The sequence below is a fragment of the Heloderma suspectum genome, chromosome 3 (assembly GCF_057233095.1).
Source record: "Heloderma suspectum isolate Gila_16-S chromosome 3, 16-S_ref, whole genome shotgun sequence".
In the NCBI taxonomy this organism is placed as follows: Eukaryota; Metazoa; Chordata; class Lepidosauria; order Squamata; family Helodermatidae; genus Heloderma; species Heloderma suspectum.
The window spans coordinates 321,929,516-321,956,882 of record NC_139460.1 but is presented as its reverse complement, the minus strand read 5'-3'; the positions used below and the strand labels follow the sequence as shown (position 1 = coordinate 321,956,882).

At 46.0% G+C, this 27,367-nt stretch overlaps 1 protein-coding gene across 5 annotated transcripts in view; it reads left to right on the top strand.

Annotated features, from left to right (window-relative positions):
* The window catches only part of DVL3 (dishevelled segment polarity protein 3), a 68,565-nt gene that overhangs the window by 22,548 nt on the left and 18,650 nt on the right, over positions 1 to 27,367 (top strand). For all 5 annotated transcript variants that reach the window (XM_084847673.1, XM_084847670.1, XM_084847669.1 and 2 more), the window contains exons 2-4: positions 11,723 to 11,792; positions 25,747 to 25,868; positions 27,119 to 27,225. In XM_084847673.1, coding sequence (XP_084703799.1) covers positions 11,723 to 11,792; positions 25,747 to 25,868; positions 27,119 to 27,225 — 299 coding nt within the window. The remainder of the gene's footprint in view (positions 1 to 11,722; positions 11,793 to 25,746; positions 25,869 to 27,118; positions 27,226 to 27,367) is intronic.

The following is a 27,367-nucleotide window of genomic DNA, read 5'->3' as shown; positions in this document are numbered from 1 at the left end:
GCTGTCGTTGCAATTTGTGGTTTCTGTTGATGGAGACAACCTTGCTGTCTACCACACATGTCACTCATTGCCTTACTAAGCCTTTCACTGGTCATGGACAAAGCAAAACTGTAGCTGACTGGTAAAGAGGGGTCTGTTTGAGAAAGAACTGGAGTGGAATTCTTCTGCCAGGATTGAAAACTGTGAGCCTGTTCTCTTGATGTTGCTTCACAAAAATGCTTTCCAGGATCCAAGAATGTGGCTTAGAAGCTGGTTGCTACTAATGACCAAGGCTGGCTTGCTCTTTGCTGATAGTAAGACCTTTTATAGGCATACTAGCCATCAAAATCTTACACATGTGGCCCAGCTGTTGTGTTTGCCATTTTAGACTCTGACCAGGACTGGTAATTCTGCATGAAGAAAGCCCAGTCTTTGTGCTCCAAGTAAATTGTGCAAAATAAGCCAGTTTGCAAACATTTTATTTATTTGGCACAATCCTGCTAACGTGGCACACTGTATTCTGAACCAGATATTCTGGATTTCTTTTTTTTTTTAACCAAACTGACAATATTTTTGGCATTACTGGGCTGGTGGTTAGGCAGCTGTTTTGTGGTGACTCTTTCTCCTAGGTGTACAGAGTTGATGGAGCTCAAGGCATTCTTTTTCTCCCTAGTCCCTTCTTGCCCTCCTGCTGTGTTGGGGCTTTTCCAGGAATGAGCTGTTCTGCTAGCGAAGCACATTCCACAGCCTCAGTTCCTTTTTGGCAGAAGCATTTGCCTGCTGTTCAGCCAGAGCCAGGACCAACGTGACAACACTCTTGCAAGGGCTGGGGTTAGAGGGATCCAAAGCAGCTATTAGAGGTTCTCTGTGCAGCTCCTCACGTGGTGGTTTGTTCTGCCCGGACCCCTGTGAAGGCCTCAGTCTCTGGGGAACATGGAGCCCTCCCCCAGGCGCTCTCTGGCCAGACAAACATGTATGAGGAAGTCTGACATTCCCTTTAGTATGCTCTCTTGGGCATGAATAAACTACTCTGGAGGAGGCCAAGTGTGGAGGGCTTTAATTTAAAAAAGATGTTTTGTTATAGTTGTGTCTGAGCCTTTTATCTTTATGAATCTCCATGTGGTGTGTATGTAAGGCCAGCCTCAGAGCTGTTTAGCTTCAGTAATGGGACTGCAGCAGGCATCTTCAGGCCAGTTTCTGAGTCTGGGTAGGGATGCATTTGAATGAAGGCTCACTTGGCAAATTGCAGCCATTCATCATGCTAGTGGGGCAAAACACAGAGGGTATTAAAGGGCTTATTGCAGCCACAGTATAATCACGTCTAGTCACAACATTTTAACTATTTTAATTACTACATTAAGAGCTTGAAAACAGGTCATTAATGTGTTTAGTAATGGCCATTGCAGCCTCTTTTTATCCTAACAGCAATTTCAGTTTTTGGAGAGGGTGTGGCAGGCTTCTAAGTAGCCACTCACCTGTGGTGAGTAAGAATTGCCTCCAGCCTTACAAAAGATGCCCCCCCTCCTTTCAGGCCAAAGCTAATATAGTTAGACATGTGCAGGCTTGTTTGTGGGTTACAACTTGAGATATAACAAAAAACAGATTTTCCTAGCTGGCAACATATCATCGAAATGACCTGAGTTGACAATAATGCAGATTGTGCTTTACAATTTAGAGGACAGATAGATGGATTCAGTCAAAGTAGCAAATACATTGCTTGCGATTTATCATTTGTGTGAAATTTATGGTTGGGTGATAGAATGGTGTTCCTGGTGCATGTTGTTAAGTTGTTGTTGTTGTTGTTGTTGTTCAGTCATTCAGTCGTGTCCGACTCTTCGTGATCCCATGGACCATAGCAAGCCAGGCCTTCCTGTCCTGCGCTCTGTCCCGGAGTGTGCTCAAGTCCATATTCATTGCATCGGTGATGCTATCTAGCCACCTCATCCTCTGCCGTCCCCTTCTCCTTTTGCCTTCAATCTTTCCCAGCATCAGGGTCTTTTCCAGGGAGTTTTCTCTTCACATTAGGTGGCCAAAATATTTGAGCTTCAGCTTCAGTATCTGTCAGATGAGCAGTCAGGGTTGATTTCCTTTAGAATTGACTGATTTGACCTCCTTGCAGTCCAGGGGACTCGTAAGAGTCTTCTCCAGCACCACAGTTCGAAAGCATCAATTCTTCGGCGCTCAGCCTTCCTTATAGTCCAGCTCTCACAGCCATACATTACTACTGGGAAAACCATAGCTTTGATTAGACGGACCTTTGTCGGCAAGGTGATGTCTCTGCTTCTTACTATGCTGTCTAGGTGTGCCATAGCTTTCCTCCCAAGGAGCAAGCGTCTTTTAATTTCATGGCTACAGTCACCGTCTGCGGTGATCTTGGAGCCCAAAAAAATAACATCTGTCACTGCTTCCATTTCTTCCCCTTCTATATGCCAGGAAGTGATGGGGCCAGATGCCATGATCTTCGTTTCTTTAATGTTGAGTTTCAAAGCAGCTTTTGTACTCTCCATTTTCACTCTCAACAAGAGGCTCTTTAGATCCTCTTCGCTTTCTGCCATTAGGGTGGTATCGTCTGCATATCGGAGGTTGTTGATAATTCTCCCGGCAATCTTAATTCCGACCTGTGATTCATCCAATCTGGCATTTCTCATGATGTACTCTGCATATAAATTAAATAAGCAGGGCGACAATATACAGCCTCGTCGTACTCCTTTCTCACTTTTTAACCAATTGGTTGTTCCATGTCCGGTTCTTACTGTTGCTTCTTGACCCTCGTACAGGTTTCTCAGGAGACAGGTAAGTGTTCTGGTACTCCCATCTCTTTAAGAATTTGCCACAGTTTGTTGTGATCCACACAATCAAAGGCTTTAGCGTAGTCAAGGAAGCAGAAATAGACGTTTTTCTGGAATTCTCTTGCTTTCTCCATGATGCAGCGAATGTTGGCGATTTGATCTCTGCCCCTGCCTCTTCGAAACTCAGCTTGTACTTCCGGTAGTTCTCAGTTCACATGATGCTGAAGCCTAGCTTGTAGGATTTTGAGCATAACCTTGCTGGCATGTGAAATGAGCACAATTGTACGGTAGTTTGAACACTCTTTGGCATTGCCCTTCTTTGGGACTGGAATGTAAACTTACCTTTTCCAGTCTTGTGGCCATTGTTGAGTGTTCCAAATGTGTTGGCATATTGAGTGCAGCACTTTAACAGCATAATCTTTTAGGATCTTAAATAGCTCAGCTGGAAGACTGTCATCTCCGCTAGCTTTGTTGTTACTAATGCTTCCTAAGGCCCACTTGACTTCACTCTCGAGGATGTCCGGCTCAAGTTCAGTGACTGCACTATCATGGCTATCAGGGACATTCAGATCTTTCCTGTATAGTTCTTCTGTGTATTCTTGCCACCTCTTCTTAATCTCATCAGCTTCTGTTAGGTCCCTGCCTTCTTTGTCCTTTATCATGCCCGTCCTTGCACAAAAATGTTTCCTTGAGATTTTCTTGAAAAGATCTCTAGTCTTTCCCATTCTATTGTTTTCCTCGATTTCTTTTCATTGTTCATTTAAGAAGGCCTTCTTGTCTCTCCTTGCTATTCTCTGGAACTCTGCATTCAGTTGGATATATCTTCCCCTTTCTCCCTTGCTTTTTACTTCCCTTCTTTCGTGAGCTACTTGTAAAGCCTCATCAGACAGCCACTTTGCTTTCTTGCATTTCTTTTTCTTTGGGATGGATTGAGTTGCTGCCTCCTGAACATTGTTACATACCTCTGTCCGTAGTTCCTCAGGCACTCTGTCTATCAGGTCTAATCCCTGAAATCTATTCCTCACCTCCACTGTATATTCATAAGGGATATGATTGAGGTCATACCTGAATGGTTTAGTGGTTTTCCCTACGTTCTTCAATTTAAGCCGAAATTTTGTGATAAGAAGCTCATGATCTGAGCCACAATCAGCTCCAGGTCTTGTTTTTACTGACTGTATAGAGCTTCTCCATCTTTGGCTGCAAAGGACATAATCAGTCTGATTTCGATATTGACCACCTGGTGATGTCCATGTGTAGAGTCGCCTCTTGTGCTGTTGGAAAAGAGCATTTGCTATGATCATCGTGTTCTCTTGGCAAAACTCTATTAGCCTTTGTCCTGCTTCATTTTGTACACCAAGGCCATGCCTGCCTGTTATTCCGGTGATTTCTTGACTTCCTACTTTAGCATTCCAATCCCCTATGATGAAGAGGACATTTTTTGTTGGTGTTAGTTCTAGAAGGTGTTGTAGGTCTTCATAGAACCGATCAACCTCAGCTTCTTCGGCCTCAGTGGTTGGGGCATAGACTTGAATTACTGTGATGTTGAATGGTTTGCCTTGGATTCGTACTGAGATCATTTTTGAGATTGTACCCCAGTACTGCTTTTCCCACCCTTTTGTTGACTATGAGTGCTACTCCATTTCTTCTATGGGATTCTTGTCCACAGTAGTAGCTATAATGGTCACCTGAATTAAATTCGCCCATGCCTGTCCATTTGAGTTCGCTGATTCCCAAGATGTCGATGTTCAATCTTGCCATCTCCTGTTTGACCACCTCCAGCTTACCTTGATTCATTGATCTGACATTCCAGGTTCTTAAACAATATTGTTCTTTACAGCATCGGACTTTCTTTTCACCACCAGACACATCCACAGCTGAGTGCCCTTTCGGCTTTGGCCCAGCCGCTTCACTTTTTCTGGCGCTACTTGGAAATCCCTCTGCTCTTCCCCAGTAGTATATTGGACACCTTCCGACCTGAGGGGCTCATCTTCCGGCGTCATCTCTTTTAGCCTTGTGATACGTTCCATGGGGTTTTCTTGGCAGGAATACTGGAATGGGTTGCCATTTCCTTCTCCAGTGGACCACATTTTGTCAGAACTCTCCACCATGACCTGTCCGTCTTGGGTGGCCCTGCACGGCATAGTTTATGGCTTCACTGAGTTACGCAAGCCCCTTCGCCACAACAAGGCAGTGATCCATGAAGGGGCATGTTAAGTTACCTATTTACTATGGACAGACCTCCTGAAATATGAACAGTTACTAATCGGTAGGAAGATTTTGTGCCATGGTTCCCCCCGCTCCCCTGAGCATGGGAAAAGTACTACCAGGAGGTGGTTTTGAACATGTGGGGAGTGCCTTTCCTTTGCTACTGACCCCTGAAATATGTTTAATTGGGACTAAGGAGAAGGCCTTTTCATTAGCTGCACTGAGGCTCTGGAACTCCCTTCTGAGGGAGGCCTGTCTCACCTCCCTTCTGGATGTCGATAACTTTTGCCATTTTAATTGGTCTCTTTTTATTATTCAAAATATTTTAATTGCTTTTGTGTTATTTTTTAAATTGGGAGTATATTTTTAATTAAATTACTGACTTGTTTTAAGCTGCCTTTAACTCTTCAGAAATAAGGCAGAGTATAACTGTTTTAAAATAACTAATTGCACTCACCCCCTCTTCCTCTGGGGTTGATGGGAAGGGCTCCCGGGAAGGCAACAGGAACAGTACATCTCCCTTGAAAAATTAAGGCTGCCATCCTATGCACACTAACAAAGCTGGTTGTGCCCTTGTTAGCCCCTGACTCTGTGGCTGTAAAAGTGGCGTCTTAATTTTCTCCTTGGGTATATTTCATGCCAGTTATGAAGATGAGCCTCAATAGTGTGTGTCTGGCAGCCCCTCTCTGCCGTGCTCTGTATCCACGAGGGTAGAAAGTTTATTTCTAAGCGAAAGTGGAAATCCTTTGGTTGTCAGTTTCTTCAGCAGGTACTATTCTGACTCTGTTAACATGATACCTGCCACGAAAATATATACTGTGTGAGCAGTTTCACAGCAAAAACATCAAAGGTCATTACAGAAGAAGTACAAAGCATTTAAGCCTGTACATGAATGTGTAATGCAGATTATTAGGCATAAATTCAAAAGCGGAGTTGCTGTATGCTTCTATCATGTAGTATTACACCACGGTAGTCCCTTGGTCCTGTACAAATTACCCTCCCTGGTCTTGTGAGTAAGGAATTGCATACTGGCTTTAAATCTAGTCCTTGGCACAGTATCTTCTGGAGCTCTTGTAACCTCTCCTTCCTGCATCTTGGTTAAACACAAGTATTTGATTGGCTGGAACAGAGAATATGAGAAATGGTGGCACTGTAAAATGCTCCATTCTGATTTAAAAAGTACATTTGAGCCTTCCAGGGCTCAAGGAACAGGTTTCTTTGATCTATCTAAACATCAGGGTAGGGATGGAAGGCGTTGTTTGGGTGGAGTGGATTTAATTAGGATGGAAAACTCTATTTGCCTCCTGGAATTTTCTGTCCTTGTTTTCCATCACTGTTTAGTCAGATAGGCAGAAAAGTCCTGCCTGCAGAGGAGTTCCGCTACTGGAGGCAAAAATAAGAGTTCCTGACTTTGGGTCTGTGCCCCCATTTGGCTTCTAACCCTCCTTTCCTTGACTCTGATTTTACTAACTCTTGTAGCTGAATGGCTGTTAAAGGTCAGCTTGTTTATTTCCAAACTCATTTTGGTAAAAGGATCCTTGGAGCACCAGGAGAGGTGTGTATGGAGGAAGGTAGGCATTTATTAATCAGCCTTATGCTATACAGCATAAGATTGTATATGCTGGGTTAATCTTCAGAACAACCCTCAGCATGAAGTTACTTGTTCCTTTTTTACAGAACTCAAGGGCCACCTGGTCAGTTCACATAGCTAGAGACTCATGTGTGCCATGATTTTATAGGAGCACAGAAAGGCCACATAAGATGGTATTTGACAAGGAGTTCAGCTGCCTGCTGATCGCAACCGTTTTTTTTTTTTTTTTTTAAGAGCAAGTGTCTAGCCATTATGCTTAAAAGTGCATGATAATGCCTGATAAAGTCTTCAAAGCCAGAGGAGTGGCTATAATTTCCAGTAGCTTGGGGTGGGGCTCCAGTGCCTTGTACTTTCTTCATATCAGTTCCTTAGTACAGGCTGTCATGACGATTATAGGAGGAGAACCTTTTATACAGAGGGATCGTATCCAGGAGGGCTCTGGATAGGGGCGAATGCTCCTTCCTTGTTCTCGACCTCTCATTGGCTTTTGATACCGTTGACCACGGTATCCTCCTGGACCGCCTGGAGGGGTTGGGCATTGGAGACACCGTATTGTGGTGGTTCCGGTCCTTTCTCTCCGGCAGGTACCAGAGGGTAGCACTGGGAGAGGAGGTTTTGGACCCGTGGCCACTTACTTGTGGGGTGCCACAGGGTTCCATCCTCTCCCCAATGCTATTTAACATCTATGTGAAGCTGCTGGGGGCTATCATGAGGAGGTTTGGGGTGCAGTGTCATCAATATGCGGATGACACGCAGCTCTACCTCTCATTCAAATCTTCACCAAGGTTGACCGTAGAATCCCTGTCCAAATGTCTGGAGACGGTGAGTGGCTGGATGGGGAGGAATAAACTGAAGCTGAACCCTGACAAGACAGAGGTACTTTTGGTGGGAGACAAGAGGAGGCTGGGGGATGTTGACCTGGTGTTGAATGGGGTACGGCTACCCTTGAAAGCCCAGGTCCGCAGCCTGGGGGTCATTTTGGACTCCCAGCTGCCCATGGAGGCTCAGGTGTCAGCTGTGAGCCGGACAGCGCTGTATCAACTCCATCTGATACGGCGGCTGCGCCCCTTCCTTCCCGACCATCTGCTCACATCGGTAGTACATGCCCTGGTCTCCTCTCGTTTAGACTACTGTAATGCATTCTATGTGGGGTTACCGTTGAAGACGGTTCGGAAACTGCAGCTGGTACAGAACGCAGCGGCTCGCCTGATTAAAGGCAGCCGCCGGCGAGATCACATCATTCCAGTGCTGAAGGAGTTGCACTGGTTACCAGTTGTTTTCCGGGCCAAATTCAAGGTGTTGGTTTTGACCTTTAAAACCCTATATGGTTCCAGCCCAGCCTATCTTAAGGAGCGCCTCCAGCAGCACCAGACAGGCCGCTTAACAAGATCAGCCTCGGATGGCCTTCTCTCTGTCCCATCAGCCAGGACAGCTAGACTGGTGGGGCCGAGGGAGAGGGCCTTTTCTGTGGTGGCCCCCACTCTGTGGAACTCCCTCCCTAGGGAACTCCTTCATGCCCCCTCTTTAATGAGCTTCCGTCGTGCATTAAAAACGTGGTTGTTCAGGCAGGCATTTGGGGTGGGTTAGGGTATTTTTGAAAATGTTTTTACTGTAGAATTTTATTGTTTTAAACTGTTTTATTGTATGCTGTACATCGCCCAGAGTAGCTGGGTGACCAGCCAGATGGGCGATTAATATATTTAATAATAAATAAATAATAAATAAATAAAATCCAATATAAATTGTTGTGTTTTTCTTAAGGAAGCACCAAGGGAGTAATCCTACCAAGATAGGTGGCCGCCTCCAAACTCGGAGGCGACCACCTATCCAACGCAGGGCAGAAGTGCGGAGGGGATCATCCCCTCTGCGCTTCAGCTGCCCCGCATTTGCGGCTAGACAGCCAATTTCGGCTGTCTAGCCATGGGAAGGTGGAGCAGCGAAAGCAGCTGTTGGACAACACGTTGGATGTGTCATACCAGCATTTCCACCTTCCCCACACCAGAACGCCCCGTTTTCGACACTCCGCACTCCTCTTCCAAGTGAGGGGCCATTCCGCACTGCCTATGAGGCAGCGTGGCGGGGAGGAAGTTCGGTTTTCAGGGAACCAACCTCAGAAAGCAGGCTCCGAGGTCAGTTCCCAGAAACCGACGTATCCTATGGCCGTCTAGCCGCTGACTAGCAGCCATAGGATTGTGCCCTAAGTTGTGTGTGTTTTTTTAATAACTACGTTGTGGGTATGGCTTGCAGTTAGAACTCTGGCTTGTCTCTCCCCTGACAAGCCAGAGCTGGAACCCACCTGGTTCCTTTCTTTTGGTCGGGGGAATAGGGGTGGTAAGAAAGCTTATTTATAAAGCCCAGCTTATCTTAAGGAGCGCCTCCAGCAGCACCAGACAGGCCACTTAACAAGATCAGCCTCGGATGGCCTTCTCTCTGTCCCATCAGCCAGGACAGCTAGACTGGTGGGGACGAGGGAGAGGGCCTTTTCTGTGGTAGCCCCCACTCTGTGGAACTCCCTCCCTAGGGAACTCCGTCATGCCCCCTCTTTAATGAGCTTCCGTTGTGCATTAAAAACGTGGCTGTTCAGGCAGGCATTTGGGGTGGGTTAGGGTATTTTAGAAAATGTTTTTATTGTTTTTATTGTATGTTGTACATCACCCAGAGTGGCTGGGTGACCAGCCAGATGGGCGATTAATAAATTTAATAATAAAAAATAAAAATAAAAATAAAAATCGTAGTGACAACTTAAATAATATTCCAAGCCCTCCCAAATTGTTCTTTATTCCTTCTGTCTTATTCTTTTTGATGGCTTCCCAATGTCTGTGTCTCTCCCTTTTCCTATTAGAATCCTAAATAATGCAAAATAAAAAATAAATAAATCTGGAATAAATTATATACAGTAAGGGAGATCATGGTAGAAGTGAGGCATAAGCCTAGGTTTCCTAGCCCCAAATTCTTACCACTGGACCACCCTGGTGCTTTTGGTGTATTGAGACAAGGGGTGTGCCTAATAATGGTATGTGTAGATAAAAGAAATTGAAGCTTGTCAGGCATGAGAGAGAGAGAGAGAGAGAGAGAGAGAGAGAGAGAAATGTACCTTTTAAACCCTGGTCTCCCCCCCCGTCCCTGAAGAAAGGAGTTTTGCAGTGGCAGTGTCCCAGCTACTGTTCAACATACATGCATGATTGCTTTCATTCATATATACAGGCTCTCCATAAATTGAGGGAGGAAGGTAAATTTTCTGTCTTGTCTCATGCAACAGGATGCTCAAACACTATGCTGTTATTATTTGCTGGCATGGAAGTAAATAAAGTGATTAAATAAGAGTCGGCTGAAGATGTTTGATATTAAGCGTTTAAAAGTCTTTTGTCAAATGACTCTGTTGCTCTGTGCTAGGGGAAGGTAGAGTCCAGCCATGCTCAAATTCAGACCTGGAGTGTTCTCCAGCCAAGGGAACCTGAGGCCAGTGGCTGGCGCTGGAGGCTTAAGCCAGAGGCAGGGCTTGAGCTGAACACTGGAGTGGAGCAGGCAGATAGTCATTCTCGGTTGACCAGGCAAGGGCAGAATCCCAGGGTCCTTGTACTTGCATCAGGCCTAGCCAATCCAGGGGGTGCTTGCTGTCTGCCAATCGCAGGGCCTGATGTTGCATGCCTCTGTTCCCTTCTGTGCCTGATAGGGGCTCTAAGATCTCAGCTTCAGGTTTGTTAATGAATAGTTAGTTCTCAAAATGGAGAGATGTAAACAGCAGGATCCCCCAAGGATCTGTATTGGCACTAGAGATGTAACATTTCCGGAAATTTTGGGGCTTGGGGGAAAAAATTTTTTTTTGGAAAAATTGGAAATTTTGGAAAAATAAGCAATACTTAACTTTTTAGCACTCTTTACAAATAAATAGGTACCCCTTCACCGGGAAAGGTAACAGCGTTCCGTGCACCTCGGTGTTCAGTCATGCCGGCCACATGACCACGGAAGCGTCTTTGGACAGCGCTGGCTCTTAGGCTTAGAAATGGAGATGAGCACCACACCCTAGAGTCGGACACAACTGGTTGGGGACATCTTTACCTTTTTTTTTACAGATTTAAAGTGACTTTGTTGCTTTAAGACAGCCTTCCCCAACCTGGTGTCCTCCAGATATTTTGGACTTCCCCTCTCAGCAGCCTCAGGCAGCATGGCCAATGGTCAGGAGCGCTGGGCACTATAGTCCAAAACATCCGGAGGGCACCAGGTTGGGGTGGGGGGTGCTTTTCTGTTCCTAAAATTATTTTATGTGTGACTTAGTTTGCTCATAAAATTATCATTTTATGAGCAAACTCCAGTGGTAAATTTTTAATTATTGTCTGAATAGATTAGAACTACATTAAATGACTGCTACAGCATCAGAAACACAGGAGTCTATAGAAAACTCAAGCTGTCCAGACTTGGACTCGATGGTCTTATAGGCCCCTTCCAACCCTACTATTCTATGATTCTATGAATGCACATTTACTGTCAGGAATGCACAGTGGTGACTCTACCCACTTGTTGGAAAACTGAGCACAAATGTCTATCAGTAAAATATACCATAACCGTCACACCACCTCAGACTTTGTCAGTGTTCTGAGAATTATTAGATTATTGTTCCTTTTACAGAGCTGCAGGCACCAGAGTTGGGAGCCATGCCGATTCCGAAGAGACTTCAAACTGATTCCAAATTTGGCAAGTGCTGAGCTATCATGGGTGCGCGCGCACGTGTGTGGCTTTTCAGTGTTATGGATACCGGACTTTCCTCCTCAACAGAAGCTTCCCCCTACCCACTCCACTTTATCCTGTGCCTCACCTCATTCAAGTGCTTCTAAGTCTCTATTGTTCTCTGTAGTGTTTTTCAAGAAAGTTCCAAAATTATGTTCATAAACAAAACGCATGCAGATTATAACTTGTTTCAGTTGCAGAATCTTGGGTTTCTGATCCTCAGTGCCTCAGTGTATCTGCTCTGAAGGATATGGAGTATAGATGCTTTTCCTTACTATGCTCTGTCACTGCCTCTTAAGATATATCTGTAGGAAGTTTTTAGGATGGTAGCACGTCAGGGTCCTATATTATTGCTCTAAAATCAGGCCACCTGCTCCATTACCATTGCTCGTGTGTTGGCCTGGACTCTGACCCCCCTCTCTTTCTTTTTCAGGGTTGTGAAGGAAGAAATCTCTGATGACAATGCAAAGCTTCCATGTTTCAATGGCCGGGTGGTGTCTTGGGTAAGCAGGAATCCTGACTGAGTCTCCCTCTGCAGACAGCTGTGAATAGGGCTGGCTCTTCCATGCAACAAGGTTAAGTAGCCTCTTCAGGTTATGGATTTGGAGTGCCTCTCAAGTGGTGCAGCACCCACCTCCCCCTCCCCATGCAGGGCCTGTAGCTGCAGGGCCTGATTCTCAGATTTTCTCTGCCTGTCTGGGTCCATCTTTGACTCTGTGGCCACCCACCTCAATCTCTGGGCAACCTGCCTCCTTCGCCAACTTCTACTCTTCCTCTTCCCCACAAGTGCTGCTATGCTCTCCTTAACGGTGAGGAGGAGGGCATAGCAGCAGTGAGCTTGGATTGGCCAGGAAAAGAAAAAGGAATGGCTAGAGAAGCAACACATCTGCTTGCCTGCCCAGTGACTGGCTGGCCCACCAGGTTGTGCACCCCACGTCATGCCCAGCCCAACACCAACAGTCTGAGGAGGAGGATAGCAAGAGGCTGAATGCGGGGGGGGGGGGGGATATGAGTGGGTGCAGTGGCTATGTGGCTTCCCTGTAGCACTGAGCTGAAGCAACTCCTTGTTCTGCCCCCACCTTGCATGTACTTCGATGTCAGAGGATTCAGGACTCCCCCACCCCACCCCACCCCACCACTATTCCTCAAAAGGTTTTTGTCCAGTGCAAGGGCCTTCCTTCCCAGGGAATGAATTAATGTTTTGTGTAGGTTCACTTGCAATCAAGTGGGCCACTACAGAGTAAGGAGGCTGGGGATCACATTACGTGCTCTGGGTCACTTGATCAGGCTGGATGAAATCCAGAAAACACACTGTTGGCTTTCTCCTTGGAATCCAAATCGCAAATGGGAGACCCACAAGAAGATTGCCTAGTAAAGCAATCCTGTGTATGTCTACTCAGAAGTAAGCCCCACTGAGTTCAGCGGAACATACTGCCAGGTAAATGTGCATAACTGCACTCTTAGAATGGAAGGAAGGGGGGAAAGATTAAACAGGAAGTGGGTGGGTGTTATTAATTTGCTCCTAGCAAAAACGGATCCTTTTCTTTTCCTGTTGTTGTTGTTGTTCAGTTGTTAAGTCATGTCCGACTCTTCGTGACCCCATGGACCATAGCACGCCAGGCCTTCCTGTCCTCTGCTCTCTCCCGGAGCGCGCTCAAGTTCATATTCATTGCATCAGTGATGCTATCTGGCCATCTCATCCTCTGCCATCCACTTCTCCTTTTGCCTTTGATCTTTCCCAGCATCAGGGTCTTTTCCAGGGAGTTTTCTCTTCACATTAGGTGGCCAAAATATTTGAGCTTCAGCTTCAGTATCTGTCCTTCCAAGGACCACTCAGGGTTGATTTCCTTTAGGATGGACTGATTTGACCTCCTTGCAGTCCAGGGGACTCGTAAGAGTCTTCTCCAGCACCACAGTTTGAAAGCATCAATTCTTCGGCGCTCAGCCTTCCTTATAGTCCAGCTCTCACAGCCGTACATTACTACTGGGGAAAACATAGCTTTGATTATACGAACCTTTGTCTGCAAGGTGATGTCTCTGCTTCTCACTATGCTGTCTACGTGTGCCATAGCTTTCCTCCCAAGGAGCAAGCGACTTTTAATTTCATGGCTACAGTCACCGTCTGTGGTGATCTTGGAGCCCAAGAAAGTAAAATCTGTCACTGCTTCCATTTCTTCCCCTTCTATATGCCAGGAAGTGATGGGGCCAGATGCCATGATCTTAGTTTTCTTAATGTTGAGTTTCAAACCAGCTTTTGCACTCTCCACTTTCACCCTCAACAAGAGGCTCTTTAGATCCTCTTCACTTTGGGGTAGTATCGTCTGCGTATCTGAGGTTGTTGATAATTCTCCTGGCAATCTTAATTCCGACCTGTGATTCATCCAACCCGGCGTTTCTCATGATGTACTCTGCATATAAATTAAATAAGCAGGGCGACAATATGCAGCCTTGTCGTACTCCTTTCCCAATTTTGAACCAATCAGTTGTTCCATGTCCGGTTCTTACTGTTGCTTCTTGACCCTTGTACAGGTTTCTCAGGAGACAGGTAAGGTGGTCTGGTACCCCCATCTCTTTCAGAATTTGCCACAGTTTGTTGCGATCCACACAATCAAAGGCTTTAGCGTAGTCAAGGAAGCAGAAATAGACGTTTTTCTGGAATTCTCTTGCTTTCTCCATGATGCAGCGAATGTTGGCGATTTGATCTCTAGTTCCTCTGCCTCTTCGAAACCCCGCTTGTACTTCTGGTAGTTCTCAGTTCACATACTGCTGAAGCCTAGCTTGTAGGATTTTGAGCATAACCTTGCTGGCATGTGAAATGAGCGCAATTGTGCGGTAGTTTGAACATTCTTTGGCATTGCCCTTCTTTGGACTTGGAATGTAAACTGACCTTTTCCAGTCTTGTGGCCACTGTTGAATGTTCCAAATGTGTTGGCATATTGAGTGCAGCACTTTAACAGCATCATCTTTTAGGATTTTAAATAGCTCAGCTGGAATACTGTCATCTCCACTAGCTTTGTTGTTAGTAATGCTTGCTAAGGCCCACTTGACTTCACACTCTAGGATGTCCGGCTCAAGTTCAGTGACCGCACTATCATGGCTATCAGGGACATTCAGATCTTTCCTGTATAGTTCTTCTGTGTATTCTTGCCACCTCTTCTTAATCTCATCTGCTTCTGTTAGGTCCCTGCCTTCTTTGTCTTTTATCATGCCCGTCTTTCCACAAAACGTTCCCTTGAGATCTCCAGTTTTCTTGAAAAGATCTCTAGTCTTTCCCATTCTATTGTTTTCCTCGATTTCTTTTCATTGTTCATTTAAGAAGGCCTTCTTGTCTCTCCTTGCTATTCTCTGGAACTCTGCATTCAGTTGCATATAGCTTCCCCTTTCTCCCTTGCTTTTCACTTCCCTTCTTTCCTCAGCTACGTGTAAAGCCTCATCAGACAGCCACTTTGCTTTCTTGCATTTCTTTTTCTTTGGGATGGATTCCGTTGCTGCCTCCTGAACAATGTTACGGACCTCTGTCCATAGTTCCTCAGGCACTCTGTCTATCAGGTCTAATCCCTTAAATCTATTCGTCACCTCCACTGTATATTCATAAGGGATATGATTGAGGTCATACCTGAATGGTTTAGTGGTTTTCCCTACGTTCTTCAATTTAAGCCGAAATTTTGTGATAAGAAGCTCATGATCTGAGCCACAGTCAGCTCCAGGTCTTGTTTTTACTGACTGTATGGAGCTTCTCCATCTTTGGCTGCAAAGGACATAATCAATCTGATTTCGATATTGACCACCTGGTGATGTCCATGTGTAGAGTCGCCTCTTGTGCTGTTGGAAAAGAGCATTTGCTATGATCATCGTGTTCTCTTGGCAAAACTCTATTAGCCTTTGTCCTGCTTCATTTTGTACACCAAGGCCATGCTTGCCTGTTATCCCAGTGATTTCTTAACTTCCTACTTTAGCATTCCAATCCCCTATGATGAAGAGGACATTTTTTGTTGGTGTTAGTTCTAGAAGGTGTTGTAGGTCTTCATAGAACCGATCAACCTCAGCTTCTTCGGCCTCAGTGGTTGGGGCATAGACTTGAATTACTGTGATGTTGAATGGTTTGCCTTGGATTCGTACTGAGATCATTTTTGAGATTGTACCCCAGTACTGCTTTTCCCACCCTTTTGTTGACTATGAGTGCTACTCCATTTCTTCTATGGGATTCTTGTCCACAGTAGTAGCTATAATGGTCACCTGAATTAAATTCGCCCATGCCTGTCCATTTGAGTTTGCTGATTCCCAAGATGTCGATGTTCAATCTTGCCATCTCCTGTTTGACCACCTCCAGCTTACCTTGATTCATTGATCTGACATTCCAGGTTCCTAAACAATATTGTTCTTTACAGCATCGGATTTTCTTTTCACCACCAGACACATCCACAGCTGTGTGCCCTTTCGGCTTTGGCCCAGCCGCTTCACTTTTTCTGGCGCTACTTGGAAATACCCTCTGCTCTTCCCCAGTAGTATATTGGACACCTTCCGACCTGAGGGGCTCATCTTCCGGCGTCATCTCTTTTAGCCTTGTGATACGTTCCATGGGGTTTTCTTGGCAAGAATACTGGAGTGGGTTGCCATTTCTTCTCCAGTGGACCACATTTTGTCAGAACTCTCTGCCATGACCTGTCCATCTTGGGTGGCCCTGCACGGCATAGCTTATGGCTTCACTGAGTTACGCAAGCCCCTTCGCCACAACAAGGCAGCGATCCATGAAGGGGAATGCTTAATTACACACTAGCAAGTGTGTAACTAAAAAAAGTTACACACTAAAAAGTTACACACACACTAAAAAAAGAATTTTGCTTCTTGTTGCAAAATTTCAGCTTAAATTGAAGAACATAGGGAAAACCACTAAACCATTCAGGTATGACCTCAATCATATCCCTTATGAATATACAGTGGAGGTGAGGAATAGATATAAGGGATTAGACCTGATAGACAGAGTGCCTGAGGAACTATGGACGCAGGTCCGTAACATTGTTCAGGAGGCAGCAACTCAATCCATCCCAAAGAAAAAGAAATGCAAGAAAGCAAAGTGGCTGTCTGATGAGGCTTTACAAGTAGCTGAGGAAAGAAGGGAAGTGAAAAGCAAGGGAGAAAGGGGAAGCTATATGCAACTGAATGCAGAGTTCCAGAGAATAGCAAGGAGAGACAAGAAGGCCTTCTTAAATGAACAATGAAAAGAAATCGAGGAAAACAATAGAATGGGAAAGACTAGAGATCTTTTCAAGAAAACTGGAGATCTCAAGGGAACGTTTTGTGGAAAGACGGGCATGATAAAAGACAAAGAAGGCAAGGACCTAACAGAAGCAGATGAGATTAAGAAGAGGTGGCAAGAATACACAGAAGAACTATACAGGAAAGATCTGAATGTCCCTGATAGCCATGATAGTGCGGTCACTGAACTTGAGCCGGACATCCTAGAGTGTGAAGTCAAGTGGGCCTTAGGAAGCATTAGTAACAACAAAGCTAGTGGAGATGACAGTATTCCAGCTGAGCTATTTAAAATCCTAAAAGATGATGCTGTTAAAGTGCTGCACTCAATATGCCAACACATTTGGAACATTCAACAGTGGCCACAAGACTGGAAAAGGTCAGTTTACGTTCCAAGTCCAAAGAAGGGCAATGCCAAAGAATGTTCAAACTACCGCACAATTGCGCTCATTTCACATGCCAGCAAGGTTATGCTCAAAATCCTACAAGCTAGGCTTCAGCAGTATGTGAACTGAGAACTACCAGAAGTACAAGCGGGGTTTCGAAGAGGCAGAGGAACTAGAGATCAAATTGCCAACATTCGCTGCATCATGGAGAAAGCAAGAGAATTCCAGAAAAACGTCTATTTCTGCTTCCTTGACTACGCTAAAGCCTTTGATTGTGTGGATCACAACAAAATGTGGCAAATTCTTAAAGAGATGGGAGTACCAGACCACCTTACCTGTCTCCTGAGAAACCTGTACCAGGGTCAAGAAGCAACAGTAAGAACCAGACATGGAATAACCGAGTTGTTCAAAACTGGGAAAGGAGTACGACAAGGCTGCATATTGTCACCCTGCTTATTTAACTTATATGCAGAGTACATCATGAGAAACGCTGGGTTGGATGAATCACAGGTCAGAATTAAGATTGCTGGGAGAATTATCAACAACCTCCGATATGCAGACGATACCACCCTAATGGCAGAAAGCGAAGAGGATCTCAAGAGCCTCTTGTTGAGGGTGAAAGAGGAGAGTGCAAAAGCTGGTTTGAAACTCAACATTAAGAAAACTAAGATCATGGCATCTGGCCCCATCACTTCCTGGCATATAGAAGGGGAAGAAATGGAAGCAGTGACAGATTTTACTTTCTTGGGCTCCAAGATCACCGCAGACGGTGACTGTAGCCATGAAATTAAAAGACGCTTGTTCCTTGGGAGGAAAGCTATGGCAAACCTAGACAGCATAGTAAGAAGCAGAGACATCACCTTGCCAACAAAGGTCCATCTAATCAAAGCTATGTTTTTCCCAGTAGTAATGTATGGCTGTGAGAGCTGGACTATAAGGAAGGCTGAGCGCCGAAGAATTGATGCTTTCGAACTGTGGTGCTGGAGAAGACTCTTAAGAGTCCCCTGGACTGCAAGGAGGTCAAATCAGTCCATCCTAGAGGAAATCAACCCTGAGTGCTCATTGGAAGAACAGATACTGAAGCTGAAGCTCAAATATTTTGGCCACCTAATGCGAAGAGAAAACTCTCTGGAATAGACCCTGATGCTGGGAAAGACTGAAGGCAAAAGGAGAAGGGGACAACAGAGGATGAGATGGCTAGATAGCATCACCGATGCAATGAATATGAACTTGAGCACACTCCGGGAGAGAGCGCAGGACAGGAAGGCCTGGCATGCTATGGTCCATGGGGTCACGAAGACTCGGACACGACTGAACGACTGAACAACAACAACAAATTAAGCATTCTCTTTATCAGCTCAATCATGTCCTTAGTTTCTGACACATCCAAATTTTTGCTATGATCTGAATTCCTGCTTTCAAAAGTACCACGATGATTTGCGACAGCCAGTGGGTGTGGTGGGGCGCCATTTGGTGCTCTGCTTTAGGGAGCAAAATGTGTCTGGAATTGACTGTGAAAACCAGTCTCTTTCTCCTAATACCATTGTTCCTAGCAAAGTGTTAGCTCTGTGAGCTAATAAGCCCAGGTGTAGGTTGCCATTGATGCTAGAACTGGATTCTGGGGGCTGCGATGTCTGTTGCCCCTTTTATGGCTGAGAACTACAGCCAGATGAGTCTTATTCCTCTGGTTTCAGTGACAGCCTCTACAACCCACCAAGGTGAACACACCGCTCCAGCTATGTATTGTGGCTCCAAAGACATTGAATCATGTTTGGATGCCTGTTGAGTTTAGAAAAACTTGGAGAGGGGAGTGGTTAAGCCCTGGAAAGCTACAGTACCTGGCTGGTGGGCTGGGTCAGCTTAATAGGTAGCACATTATACAGGCCTCTTCTAGGTGCTGGCTCCAGGTTTTTGAGGGCCCTGGGGCAGACACCTTTAATGCCACCCCCCCCACACACACTAACTCTACCTTCTCACTGCCATTCTCACCAGATGCTATTACTCCTCTTCCTTTTTCTCATCATTGGCACTACTTGCTTGACATACAGAGAACCAGCACGTAGTTCCTTTTACTGCTCCTTACCACCACCACCACCATTGCCTGGGCCAAAGCAAGAGTCGGGTAAATAAGCAGATTGCAGTGGTAACGAAGATGAGCAACTTCAGGGGGTTCTTGCCATTGGGCCCCTGCTGGGCTGTGGGTCCTTGGCACATGCCCAACCATGCCTACTCTTGATGCTGGCCCTGCCTGTTCTAGAGTGGCAGTTTGCATGGCTGGCTTTACTGGGGATGTTTCTAGCTAAGTACTCCCAAGATTATCTCTTGGGGCAATCACAGAGCTGCTATTGGCTAGATAATCCAGTCAAATGCCTTGGCAAACCACTTTTCAGTTTTCCAGTCAAAACTGATGAAATGGCTGTTCTAGGAGGCAACAGTTGACTAATGGAGCAGTTGGCTGCTAGAGATAAGGGAGCTGAACCATTTTGGACTGATCTGTGTTCATTGGACCTGAGCCTCAGTGACATATTTCCTGAATTTGAACTAAGTTCCAATCAAATATCTGTCTGGTTTGAACCTGGGAAAGGCCCTGTCAGGCTCAGTTCCACTCTTGTGACCTAGGGAAAATAGTGATGTACCTCATCAGAGTTCTTTTGAGGGCAACCAAAAGAATGGATAGCAGATAGCACATGAAAGTGACATCTGAATATACTACTCCACATAGCCTCCCAGCTTCCATTGCAGCAGGGAGAACATGCACACACCGCTGGAAGCCCAGAGTGAGAAGGATCCAGAGGATGGAGGAAAGGAAAATCACATTTGTTTGTTCATTCTCTCTCTCTTTTCCTCACCCCTGCTCCCAAGCACCTATCACAGACTTTGCCTGCTATCTCCTTCTGTCATAGAAGTCAGTGACTCCCACTGACATTGGTGAGAAAAATGAATGGTACTGCAGTTGGGATGACGGTTAAGCTGGGGGACAAAACCTGCCTGGCTCACCTGACCTTGGAGTTGCCATTGTCTGGGGTGGGAGTAGGGACAGACCAGGTGTTCCCCTGCATCAGCTTTGAAAGTCGCCCCCCCCCCCCACCTGAAAGGCAGCTGAGAAATATTTTAAATAAATACATTGTCAGCATTTGGGAGAAAGTCAAGAAGCTATGAGAGACATAAGCTGAGGTATGGGAGAAGCCCTTCTCTCCTATGGAAGCAACCCAAATCTTAGTCCTAGCTGGCACCAGTTAGACCCCTTTTCTTCCTTCCATAGACACCAGTGGCTCCCATTGATTGCCACGGGAGATGCTGACAGGGCTGCGGCTGAGAAGACTTTGGCAGGCGTGTGTGGCAAAACCTGCCCACTCTTAGAATCTGGTGGCCTCACCTCAATAGGGTGACTGATGGAAGTCTTACTGTTTTCTCCCACAGATGTCAACAGCAGCCATTCATTCTTAAAGCAATTGTAGCATGTCCTGTTGAGACACTTTGCTAATAAATAGGTATTGGGTATCGGTATAATGTATTAACAATGCTTAGTAGCATGTGATCCCTGGATAGCAATGGCTGCTCCACAAATATGTCTTCCAGTATTGAATCTTGAAGCCTTGACTTTTAAAGAAATAAACAAAGCTTCTGGTTCCTGTGATAGGAAAACACATGAGCGCGCGTGCACACACACACACATGCAATCATATGACTGTATTAATTTTCTAAACCACCTGTGCTAGATGGAGTGTTGGTAGTGCTTTGTAGTGCCGGCTACGAGATCTCTGCACGGATTCATCTGCCTCCTGGCAAGGCCCTTAACCATCTCCCCACCACACTGTTTCCCTTTTATGTTTGAGAGGTCCCATCCATCCATCCCTTGCCAAAGGATCCCATATTCTGTAACACACACACCCTGCACATTTTCCAAGGAGAATGTTGGATTCAGACTTTCCGCTTTCCAAATGAGCAAGGTTTGTTGCAGTCACAGAATGCTGAAGTTTCTAGGCACAGCCTCTTGGCTTCGTATGCACAGAATCCTCGACAGCTCTGCGGCCATCTGTTCCTTGGCAGGACAGCTGGGACTCTTGAGCAAAGAGTGGCCTCTTCCTTTGTGCATTGTGCCTGTTGCCTCCTGCTCCAGTATCCCCCATGACTTTCAGAATCGTGCGTGCTGCTGGGGCCAGACAGCGATGAGCTATTTCAGGAGCTTGACTCTAATTTTAGGAGCAGTGGGGGTGGGGGGAGTTCAGCCAGAGTTTGTCCAGATGGCTCAAGAGGCTGGGGGATTAGCAAGGCTCTTCCTCCAAGGAATCCTGGCCTTAGGCATATTGGTGGGCGTATTCTCTGGAGGCTGCTTCAGCTTCTTGTTCCTGGGAGAATGGATCTTATCTCCTTTTTTTTCCTGTAGTGGCAGCTTTGGCTTCTAAGGCCCTTGGTTACACGATCCTTTCCCACTCTTTAAGCATAGTAACTATACCACTGATGGTCTTCGATCCCCTAAGCGGTTGCTGATTAGCGATGATTTAGCAGTTGTAAGGTGTCCTTGACGTATGGGAGAGCGTTGCAGCAGCAGTGATTTTATTACTTTCTTTCTGTTAGTTGCCCTTTAGCAAAGGCACACAACTTTTTCAGCCCTGAGGGGGGCTGCATGTGATGCTGGCTTGGGGATCAGGGACCACACTCACGCGCATGCAAGCACACGTGCGCACATCCCACTGATCCTAAGACAGAGCACTCCATCTATCTCATGATCGCTGGGGGAAGGGAGGAGAGAGTCTCCCTTCCCTCAGCGAACCTGATACAGATTGTTCTATCCTTGCTGCTGCTGCTGCCACCAACAAGGAAAAAGTGATCTGCATCAGGATTGTTGGGGGAGGGAATTCAGCGGCAGGGGCCATGGCAAGGCATCCTTGGGGGGCTGCAGTTAAGGTCTTGCGGGGAGTCCAGATTGTGCACTCCTGTCCTATAGCAGGTAGTACTCTGGGCGATGTACAGGAAAAACACAAAATCCAATCCATAAAAGTCGAAACAAAAACAGCATAATAAAACAAATTAAAAGCTGCAGAGGCTAAAACAGGCATTGCAATAAGAAAATTTAAAAGTATCTCAGAAATAAAACTACTTAAAAGTACAAAATGATAGTGAAAATGAACAGTGGGGTAAAAGTCCTGAGAGAATAAAAAGGTCTTTGGTGCTGAAAAGGTCACAAAGTGGGTGCCAGTCAGACCTCTCTGAGGAGAATATTCCATAACTGAGGAGCTACTCCTTCCAAAAAGACCCCACTCCCAACTAGCTACCTGCTGTTTCTCAGCATGTGAGGGGCCTCGGAGCAGGGTCTGGGATGACAATCTCTAGCCTTGGGTAGGAATATATGGGAAGATGTGCTCCTTCAGATACTGTGGCCCCAAATAATGAAGACCTTGCCATGGTGGCTTAGTGGTTAAGACACTGAACTGCAGACTGGAAGGTCAGCAGCAGTTCGAGACCCGAGTGCCGCGTGACGGAGTGAGCTCCCGTCTTCAGTCCCAGCTCCTGCCAACCTAGCAGTTCGAAAGCAAGAAATTGCAAGTAGAGAAATAGGTGCCGCCTCGGCGGGAAAGGTAACAGCGTTCCGTGCACCTCAGTGTTCAGTCATGCCGGCCACATGACCACGGAAGCGTCTTCGGACAGCGCTGGCTCTTCAGCTTAGAAACGGGGATGAGCACCGCACCCTAGAGTCGGACACGACTGGTTGGGGACACCTTTACCTTTTTTTTATAGGTTAACACAGGTATTTTGGACTGGGATTGGAAATACACTGGGAGCCAGTGAAAATAATAGAACATTGGTGTCATATGATCATTACACCCAATTCCAGTCAGTACCCTGGCCGCCATATTTTATACTAAAGTTTCTGGAATGTCTTCAGGGGTAGCCTGACATACAGTGCATTGCAGTAATCTGAACAGGAGTTTACCATGACATGGATCACTGAAGCTAGACTGTGTCTATCCAAGTAGGGTTGTAACTGGCATACCAACCTAAGCTGATAAAATCTTAGAATCAAAGAATAGAAGGGTTGGAAGGGGCCTATAAGACCATCGAGTCAATGGCCTTGTAGGCCCCTTCCAACCCTACTATTCTATATGTAGGGTCAGTCCAACCCCCTGCTCAGTGCAGGAATCCAAGTCAGAGCATCCCTGACCGATGGTTGTCCAGCCTCATCTTGAATGTCTCCAGTGTGGGAGAGCCTACCATCTCCCTAGGTAATTGGTTCCATTGTCGTACTGCTCTAACAGTCAGGAGGTTTTTCCTGATGTTCAGCTGGAATCTGGCTTCGTGTAACGTGAGCCCATTATTCCGTGTCCTGCACTCTGAGATGATCAAGAAGAGATCCTGGCCTTCCTCTCTGTGACAACCTTTCAAGTACTTGAAGAGCGCTGTCCTATTTCCCCTCAGTCTTCTCTTCTCAAGGCTAAACATGCCCAGGTCTTTGAGACTCTCTTCATAGGGCTTTGTTTCCAGTCCCCTGATCATCTTCGTTGCCTTCCTCTGAACCCTCTCCAGCTTGTCTGCATCGTTCTTAAAGTATGGTGCCCAGAACTGGACACAGGACTCCAGATGAGGCCTAACCAGTGCTGAGTAGAGGGGAACTAGTACTTCTCGGGATTTGGAAGCTATACTTCTATTAATGCTGCCCAGAATAGCATTTGCCTTCATTGCAGCCACATCACATTGTTGGCTCATATTCAGCTTGTGATCTACAGCAATTCCAAGATCCTTCTCACTTGTAGTATTGTTGAGCCAAGTATCTCCCATCTTGTAACTGTGCATTGGGTTTCTTTTTCCTAGTGCAGAACTTGGCATTTATCCCTATTAAATGTCATTCTGTTGTTTTCTGCCCAGTGCTCCAGCCTATCAAGATCACTTTAAATTTTGTTTCTGTCTTCCAGGATATTAGCTCCTGCCCAATTTTGTGTCATCTGCAAATTTGATCAGCATTCCCTGCACCTCCTCCTCCAAGTCATTAATAAAAATGTTGAAGAGCACTGGGCCCAGGACTGAGCTCTGCGGTACTCCACTCGTTACCTCTCCCCAGTTTGAGAAGGTCCCATTGATAAGCACTCTTTGAGTCCGATTCTGTAGCCAATAATGGATCCACCTGATCATTGTTTCATCTAGCCCACTTTGACCTAGTTTGCTGATCAGGATATCATGGGGCACTTTGTCGAAAGCTTTGCTGAAGTCGAGGTATATTATGTCCACAGCATTCCCACAGTCCACAAGGGAGGTTACCTGATCAAAAAATGAGATCAGATTCGTCTGGCAGGATTTGTTCTTGACAAATTCATGTTGACTTCGAGTAATCATTGTATTGCTTTCAAGGTGCTTACAGACTGGTTGCTTTATAAGCTGCTCCAGAGTTTTCTCAGGGATTGATGTCAAACTGACTGGTCTGTAGTTCCCAGGTTCCTCCTTTTTGCCCTTTTTAAAGATAGGGACAACGTTAGTCCTCCTCCAGTCATCTGGCACTTCCCCCGTCCTCCATGATTTCTCCAAGAGAATAGACGGTGGTTCCGAGAGTTCTTCTGCCAGTTCCTTTATTACTCTAGGATGCTGTTCATCTGGCGCTGGAGAATTGAACTCATTCAAAGGAGCTCTGTGCCACAGGGAACACTTGTGCCTCTAATGGCAAAGCTAGATCTACAAGCACTCCCAAATTATGAACTTGATTCTTTATGGGAGTGCAACCCCTTCCAGAACAGGTTGAACATCCTCACTTGGACAGACAAACTACGTGCTAGTACGAAGCAATGGAAGTACGAAGCACTTCCATTGCATCGTCTGGACCTGATGAAAGGGAGAGAAAAAGCTCTCTGTCATCAGCATACTGATGGCACTGCACTCTAAATCTCCTGATGATATCACTCAGTGGTTTCATGTAGATGTTAAATAGCATGGGGGCTAAGCATAAATGCCATGGGGTTGGATAGAAACCACCCAGCACCACCTTCTGGGAACAGTCATTCAATTCTGAGTGGAACCACTGTAAAGCTGTACGGCTACGCCCAACCCAGACAACCTCTCCAGAAGGGTACCATGGTCAATGGTATCAAAGCCACTGAGAGGTCCAAGATAATTACTTATTTATTTATTGCATTTATATCCCACCTTTTTTCCTCTTGCAAGGAACTCAAGGTGGCTTACACGATCCTCCTCCTCTCTGTTTTATCCTCACAACAACAACCCTGTGAGGTAGGTTGGGCTGAGAGTCCATGACTGGCCCAAAGTCACCCAGTGAGCTTCCATGGCTGAGTGGGGACTAGAACCCAGATCTCCCGGCTCCCAGTCCAGCACTCTTGCCACTACACCACACTGGCTGACAGGATCTTAACAGGATCTTTTCTGGCAGAGGTTATCCCACAGGGTGACCAAGGCAGTTTCAGTGCCAAACCCAGGCCTAAACCTGAATTGAAACAGATCTTGAAAATACAGTTCATCCAAGAGTGCCTCGATCTGATCTGATTATTTTTCCTGAGCTGATTTTTAGTTTGTCCTCCTACAAAGCCACTATTTGCAGGTGCTTCTGGGAGTACTGTGGGATCGTTTACTGGCTTTGGTTGGGCCTTGTTAGTACATTATACTTTGGTTAGACTTTGGATATCAGAGAGTGACCTTGGCTCCTGTCCCAACTACACAGGCTCTGAGTGACATCTTTGTTCATGTGATATCACTAAATAGATGCTCTGGTCTAACAGGTTGCTTAACTTTGAACCTTACCTCTTCCCCTGCCCTCCAAAATGGTAAACTTGCTTATCTGTCTAGATTGATTTATCTTTTGTGCCCTTTCTCCTTACAGCTGGTGTCTGCTGAAGGATCTCATTCAGATGCCGGGTCTGTCTGTGCCGACAATCAGCCAGAGCTGCCACCATCCATTGAGCGTACCGGAGGTATAGGGGACTCCAGGCCTCCTTCTTTTCAGTAAGTAAAGCAGGGGCGCAAGGAGAAGTCTTGGTTTGAGTAGGGAGAAGGTTGAGCAGATTTCCCTGCAGGAAGTAGGCATGGGATCCCATTCTCCTCAAGCAGGGCCGTTGCCTGAGGCAAGCAGCAGGGATCATTCCTGAGGCAGGGTGCCATTGTAATGGTCAGCCTTATGACAGGAACTCTTGCTGTCTATCACTGGATCAGCAAAGGAACCTGAAAGCTGTTGCACCTATCAGGCAGCTTTTCTCTTTAGGCACCAAGCATGATGCAAGTCTTCTGGGATGCTGGGCTCTTACTCCCAGCTCTGCCACATATAGGAGGGGCCATAGTTCAGTGGCAGAGCATGAGATTTGTATGCAGAAAGTCCCATCATTTCCTAGTGACTCCAGTTAAAAAGGGTCTTGGGTAGGAGAGCCTAGAAATGTCCTTGCCTAAGACCTAGGAGAGTTGCTGCTAGTCAGAGTAAAGAGTAGTGGGCCAGATGAACCAAAGGCCTGACACAGCATAAGAATATTTCATATGTTTCTGCCTTACACTACAAAACATAGATTGGCTTCAGGCCTACTCTGCTGGAATGGAGGAAGGGGGGGTGCCAGTAAGGGCCCTCCTATTTTTAGGGAATATTTGTATAACTGGGAGAACATCTGAGGTTGGTAGAGATGGGAAATATTCCTTCCATATGTTCCTTTGGAGTGTACTGGGCCTGTGGGAAGGGATAGGTAGGCATGTAGTTCTTGGCGGCGCAATATGATGTGTATAGGTGCAGCTGGAGGACCCCTTGGCTAACCATTGGCATCAGCCCTGGCCAATTTAAACATGCAGAAATCATGTGTGGTACCACCCTTTCTAGACTCTACTACTTCAAGGAGCCAGTGTGGGTTCACCTGTCTGAGTGCTCTCCCAAGTTTTTTTTTAAAATCTCTGTACATGGAACGTTAGCAGGCAGAAGGGTCTTGGTTAGCTTTCTCCCTGATATGCTAGCTTTTCACATATAGAAAGGATAGCATGTGTTTGGATTCTGTTTTTTTTTTTTTTAAACGTGGTGTGGGCAGTATGAAGTCAAATATGCAATCCCCATCCTGCAGTCTGCAGTAGTATAATCCAGAAAGGACTGCATGGCATGCTTTCTGCCTGTCTGAGTTGGCCCTTTGGCCTTTCTTTTAAGCTCCAGGCTTCTTTGAGCAGATTTGCAGGAGGTGCCAGCATGTACATGTACAGTTTCCTGTTAGATATGTCTTTACTTGCAGTCCCAACACTGGGGGGAGTCGAGAGAACCTGGATAATGAGACAGAGACTGACTCGGTGGTGTCAATACAGAGGGAACGACCACGCAGGAAAGATGGGCCTGAGCACGGTGAGGTTTTCTCCTAGAATTCTCCCAGAGGGTCTCCCGCCCCACGCACAGCTCTGCTCTCTTCTGCAGCCTGTGCATTGGACTGTGTTGCTGTGAGCCTGTGTCAGAAGGACAGAGGTGCATCTCCATGTCAAAGGATTAT